The 6,511-nt window shown below is 45.2% G+C and overlaps 1 protein-coding gene across 2 annotated transcripts in view; it reads right to left on the reverse strand.

Annotated features, from left to right (window-relative positions):
* Positions 1-6,193, reverse strand: part of adcy9 (adenylate cyclase 9) — a 37,446-nt gene extending 31,253 nt beyond the window's left edge. For both annotated transcript variants that reach the window (XM_044345978.1, XM_044345977.1), the window contains exon 1: positions 2,059-6,193. In XM_044345978.1, the coding sequence (XP_044201913.1) occupies positions 2,059-3,952 (1,894 nt within the window). In that variant the 5' untranslated portion in view covers positions 3,953-6,193. The remainder of the gene's footprint in view (positions 1-2,058) is intronic.
* Positions 6,194-6,511: the final 318 nt, after the last annotated feature.

Consider the following 6,511-nt stretch of genomic DNA (forward strand, 5'->3'; position numbering starts at 1 on the left):
CTGACAATAGAACAGACAGTCTCTGTTCGCAAGAGACCTAAGATTAGACGGCCCACGAGGAAACCCTGCTGAAGAGATTAGTTCCATTGATGCTTTCCACAGAGTATTGAAACAGACTGTGTTTGTGTGTGTGTGTGTGTGTTTGTGTGTGTGTGTCTGTGTGTGTGTGTGAGCACCCGCATTTACGGACAAACATAAATCAATTGATTATTAATCATTTAGTCATAATTTATAACTTAAAAGTATCAAACAGATGACATCATGTTACCAGAGCCCTAACTGACGTCTTACAACATAACTTAATCTGAGCAGTTTTAATGGAAACAGAAAAGCAAGCAAATCTTGGCATTTGAGAAGCTGTAACCAGCAAAATGTTTTTTACCTGATAAATAACCAAGTAATCTATTATCTGTCCTTGAACTAAGTACTGTTAATGCCATCTAAGTCCACTGTCAAGTATGTTAGTTGCTAATAGATTCCTGAACCATCAAACATCACTGAAACAAATGTCTACATATTTATCTCACTAATCCATTTCTTTGTGCTCGGAGTCATTATGAGCAGTGGATGTTTGACGTGTTGCAGACAGCCAAGTCATTTTTTCCCCCCACTTCTTTTATCATCTGTCTGGTGTCTGTCTAGTCTCTGCACCCTTCCACCTCTATTCCCATCTTACAAGTGGTGGGCACAATATGATGAACACCTGTTCAATCTAATGGAATCCAATACCTGCTTCAGAACACAAAAGCCGGTCAGCCCTCCTCTTATCGACTGCAATCTCTAGCTCAAATATTCTGGCAGACCACAACAACAAGCCGCAAACATAGTCACAGAGGTATGAACCAAACCTTGTACTGATTCTCTAAGATAAGATAAAAAGTCATTGGAGGTTATGCCCTTTGAACTGGACTAAATTGATTTCTGTATGGTTCGAAAACTGTGCTTAATCCAAGAGAAGGCATTTACTGACCTCTGACTTCATCTAAACTACCTGTTCAAATGATCAAATATAACAGCTTTATGTATAAAGCCACAGTCACATAACTCAGCCATTTCTGATGTATATGCTGTATGTAAACTTATCCTTCTGTTGTAAGTATCATTTTGCAGTGTTACTATGCAAGTCATCGATATTTGCCTGTGGCAAGGATTCAAAATCTATTTGCATTTGGAGATTAAAGGTTCTGATCTCAATAAAACAACCCTTTATCATTCAAATACAGTCCAGAAATAGATCTGTCATTTTGCTCCAAAATAACAATTCAATTGATGAAGATTAAAATAAAAGGACTGAAACAGAATTTAAGAAATCATACTCCTTTGTAAAATATAGGGTAAATGAAAGCCTAACAGAGAGGGGAATGTTTGTCCTTGATAAACAAAATGGCATTAAATTATTGTCCTTTCATAGATTTTAAATGCCTTAAATTGGTTAAGTAGTTTTTAGTCCTACAAGTAATGATGGCATTTGGTATTAATGTACTGCTACTGAAAGTTGAATGATATCCAATTGATATAAACCAAAACATGTCTCTCTTCTTGGAGCTCTTATCTGTTGATCTTGTAGCCTGATCTCCTGCTTCTGTTGATAGACTGTTTCAACAGGACTAACTGGTCAGATAACATATTTTAGTGTTGTCTAGGCACGCAGTGACCACACTGAACCCTAATGACCAAGTGCTTAAGTGCACATGTTCAGAGAATGTAGGCTTTCAACCTTTATCCTATCTGTGTATGGTTTTATTGAATGCAATGTCCTCCTCTTCTTGTTATCATATATTTTTAGCCTTTGCAGCATTGTTAGGCTTTTTATCACAAGGTCAACGGTCAACATTTTATCACATGTTCAATGGACTATAAGATAAACTTATAGGTAAATTTATTCATTGCACATGTATCTCTAAAAATAAACTAATCAGTGGAGACTGTTCAATACCAGTGACCCTCTGTTTGTGATTGACTTGAATTCCTGTAACACAGTATCTGATATATTGACACTGAACTTCAGTTCATGTGGAGAAGTCACAAGGAAGTATAAAGATGTGAACAGCCACTTACCCTTGAGTTTCTCCACCACATTCTGCCCGGCTCTCTCCGCCACCCGCCCATCCTCCCTTTGGTAACGGTCATCCAGGAACCGGGCAGTGGCTTCTGACAGGTGGACCTTGCCGGCCATGCCCAGCTGCTCCATCAAGTTAGCCAGGTTAACGTCATTTGACCATACATCAAACTTGAAACGCTTCATTCCCAGAATCCCACAGAGGACGGTGCCTGTGTGGACGCCAACGCGCATGCTCACTGTCTCACATGTCTCCTGGCAGAACTGTTCGATGGCCTGGATCATGCCCAGGCCCATCTCTACACAGCAGTAGGCATGGTCTGGTCTGGGCTCAGGGCAGCCTGCTACACAGTAGTAGCAATCTCCCAGTGTGCTGATCTTCTCACAACAGGTTAGTTCACAGAGGTGGTCGAAACGTCCAAATAGATCATTGAGAAGTCCCACCAAGGCTGGTGCTGACTTATTGGCAGACATTTTGGTGAAGCCTACAATATCTGCAAAGAGGATGCTGACAGGCTCCATGCGTTTCATGTTGAAGGGCCTAAATATTATCTGGCCCCGGGGGATGGAGGTCTTCTTGCGTTTGTGATTGTTGTGAGGGTGGTTCTTGGGGCTTGTGGTACTTTGAGATTGTGAAGCTCCACCACCTCCTCCACCACCAACTGAGATGGCTGAGGCAGAGCAGGCACCAGAGGAATAACGCTTGCCAGAGTTCTCACCGCTGCCGCCCTCGTCATCACCCTGCTTCATCAGCTCGTCTGCGACTCTCCGAGGCATGACTGAGTGGATCATACGTTCCTTCAGGGCCTTCTCCACCTCTAAGTCCTTACCATGCATGATAGCCTGGCCGACTTTGAGGAAGGTGCTGCGGGATCGCACCTCCGACATAATGAATAAGTGGATGCCAATGACGTGGGCACACAAGTGGAGAAGGGCTTTGGCTGGGCCCAGCCAGCGGAGAGTGTCTCCTTCCCAATCAGAACCTGAACCCACTGACCCTGTCCCTAATCCGTTAGTGTCATAACTTCTTTGAAGCAATGGTAGCCATCCTAATGCCTCAAATAATATAGAGTACAGGAACCCCAGCATCACTGAGGCGTACAGACGGACATGGAGGACACTGTACAACAATAAAAGAACCTCCATACACAGGGAAAATGTGCCTACAGGAGAGATACAAGGGGTTGGGGGTGATGCTACATTGTCTGGTAAGAGATATGAGGCATTCCCACCGCCAGCCCACTCCAGCTCAGTGTAGCCAGCAGTCTGTATTTGTGGAGCTAAGGTGATGGCGAAGGTGACTGCGATCAGGAGCAAGGAGGTTTGGTTGTACAACCGTGTGTAGGCCTGGGTTAAGGTGAACAAAAAGAGGAGCACTAGGAGGACCAAAAAGGAGGCTGTGGGAGCTAGGAAAGTCATGGGGTGGCAGCGTTCACTGTTGACCCCAAAGTACACTCCCCAGAGTAGAGCCGCAACTGCCAGGTAGAACAGGACATAACGAAAGCGCAGCTGTGTCTGAGGAAAGCACCTCTCTTGGCACGCCTCTTCCAGGATGGGGGAGTCAAACTTGGGGTCCCAGCACTGGGCGGCAGAGCGTTCAAACAGTGGTGGCGCCTTCCTATGCGTCCTGGAAGTGGAGGTCATGGCCGGTCTAGAGTCTGCCGAGCTGCAGCTGGAGGAGATACTGTATTTGTGGAGGTTGGGGTTCGTTTTACTCACAGCTCCATAGCCTCCAGCTCCTCCTCCACTGTTGGCTGCTTTCAGTGGCTCATGTTGATGCACGTGTGGCGCGCTGTTGGTAATCCGCACGGTCACGGCGCCATCCCCGCTGGAGTCGCAGCTCACTTCCGTGCCATGCATGAGAAGCTGCCGGTGATGTTGCAGAGTGGCCATATTGACTGGTGTGACGCGGAAACGAGGAGGTGCGGGAGAGGTGTTAAATATTAATAATATCTTCTGATGGCGCTCAGGCAATTAGACGCGGTGCGTGGGCGCCTTGTGTGCACATGTGGCACGGTGAGGAGGGAGGAGGCGGCGGTGTGAGAGTGACAGGCAGGCAGACAGAGAGGGAGAGAGAGAGAGAGAGAAAGAGCAAAGGTGTTTGTTGGAATAATCACACTGCATGAATGGTGAGCACGGCACAGACGTCTTTGCTACGCACACAGCAGCCTGCACACTCACTCACACAAGACGCACCGTTCCAGTTTCTTGAGCAGTTCATTATCCGACCCCGGGTTTGCGTCAGTACTCACATTACATGAATCCTTCTCCAAAGAGGCTCTGGGTTTGAGCCCGGCTTTCTCTCCAACTGCGGTAAAAATACTGTCATCACTCTTCCTGCCTCCCAAATTGAGCATCCTTCTCGGAAAGGACTGGTTAGTGATGCAACGGTTTTTTTTCTTTTTTTTGTGCCTTTATCAAGTCGGTTCTGACGTTACATGACTGGAAATGACCTCCTCTGAAAATGCGCAGTATTTCGATACTGCTGACATTACAAAGCCTCAGAGAGAATGCCTAGTTTTTTTTCTTTATTGCCGAAATAAGGTGTGCGTGGAACAGCGTTCAGGTCCAGGGCTTCATTGTGTGAGCAGATACAGATGTAGGCTGTCAACAGTTGGTGTTGTGCACAGCAAGTGGCTACAGAAGTTAAACTGCCCCTCTTATCTCCACAGCATTCGCTACAAATGGCCCATTTACACTTCCTTTCCCCTTTTAAAAACACTACACAATCTTTTTGTTCTGAACAACTACACGGTCCTAAAATAAAAAATGTGTGGACATTAGGAATTCCATCATTTTAAAGCATCAAAACTATAAAATTAAAAAAAAAAATCAAAGAAGTAATAAATTATCAGTCCATACTCGTTTCACATAATGTAGTTGACTGTATGCTGTTGATGTTTACTTTAAAATAAAACCAATCTAAAAATGTGGGAAAACTGTTAAATCCGTTAATTAAAAACGTGGGTGATCTGTAATTAAGGCGGATTTACCTTCCACTACATCCCTTCTCATGCATGGCTCAATGTGCTAAGGATTTGCATTTCTTATTTCCATACATTCTCCTTCCATCTTTATTCCACCGGGCGCTTGCAAATATTCCAGACGTAGTTATTTTGGAGTCCTGTCCAGTCCAAGATCCAGATCATAAGAGGCCTGACAGGCAGGCCTATTCCCACGAATCCAGCCCCGTCCTTTCCTGAACTCCCTCTCCGGATCTCCACCGTTTATTCCCCCTCTGCCTCGGGGAGGGGTATGCGCTATTCAAAGACGCGTAATCCGAAAAGAGAAGCGCACAAAATACCATCCGCTGGCCCAAATTAGTGTAGCTTTGCCTCTGCTGGGAGTGTCTGCAACTTGTTGCGCGCAGTTGGCAAAACATACAGCTATGAGGAACAGCCTCGGTCGGAACAGGCTGGTCTATAAATAGTGATGATCAAAACTCTTGCAATAACAACACCAACGGCGTGTAACATTTGAATGCTTTTCTTCAACTTATTCTGTGCCACCAAAGTGGAATATCAGGAACGTCTGATAGAGAAAGACGTAGTACTTTAAAACCAAGAACGCGTGCAAAACGTCAGCGATAGCCCCCCTCTCGTTTCCAAACGCTCCCAAACTTTTTTTTTCCCAGGCCGTATTTCCTGCGTTTGGAGAGGAGACCCAGTTAGGACTCTGGTTATTTGGAGCTGAGGCTGGATTTCCTCCCCTCGCATTCCCCCCTAAGAGCAAAGAAGTAGAAAATCCCCAGAGCAACAAAGGAAACCAGTTGGATATGTCCTCAGTTAGATTATCAAAACCCGCCTCTTAAATAGCGCTGACTTCTTATCTCAACCAATTCCTTAGGTCTGGATAGCACTAGTTTTCGCTGGCATGCATGTGTCCAACAAACACAACACTGTGCGCTCTGGCTGTGGTGCGTCCTCTTCCGTCCGCCGCTGGTTGCCTCCCTTTCCCCCCCTGATATAGCTCTCTGCTGGAGTTGGGGGGCTAAATAAAAACAGACCTGCTCCGAGAATTCTGTGGCAGTTTTTCCGTCTTATCCGGGCGAACGTAATATCTGTGCTCCTGTAGCTGCCACCATCTTCACTGTGACTGGGTCGGAAATCCTCCCCCAGCTGTTGTGGCGGTGCGGGTTACTGGGACCAGCCTGTCAAGCACGCTGCAGTTTTAAAAGACACGGTTTCCGGTCTTGCTTTTGACAAGACAACTAAAACACTATTCAAAAACACCAATCAAATTGGCTTACACGGTATATTGAAGCCGAAAAGTCACAGAGAAGCTTTCAATGGCGATAAACTGTATTGTGTGCATTGAATTTGACCTATAGCTCATCACAATGTGAATAAAATATATGAATAAACAATAGCTTATAACAACAACCACAACAATAATAGCTAATGACAACCAGCGTTATAAGTGCCACTTATAGCAGCACATTGGCCAGAGTAT

The sequence above is a fragment of the Thunnus albacares genome, chromosome 3 (assembly GCF_914725855.1).
Source record: "Thunnus albacares chromosome 3, fThuAlb1.1, whole genome shotgun sequence".
NCBI lineage: Eukaryota > Metazoa > Chordata > Actinopteri > Scombriformes > Scombridae > Thunnus > Thunnus albacares.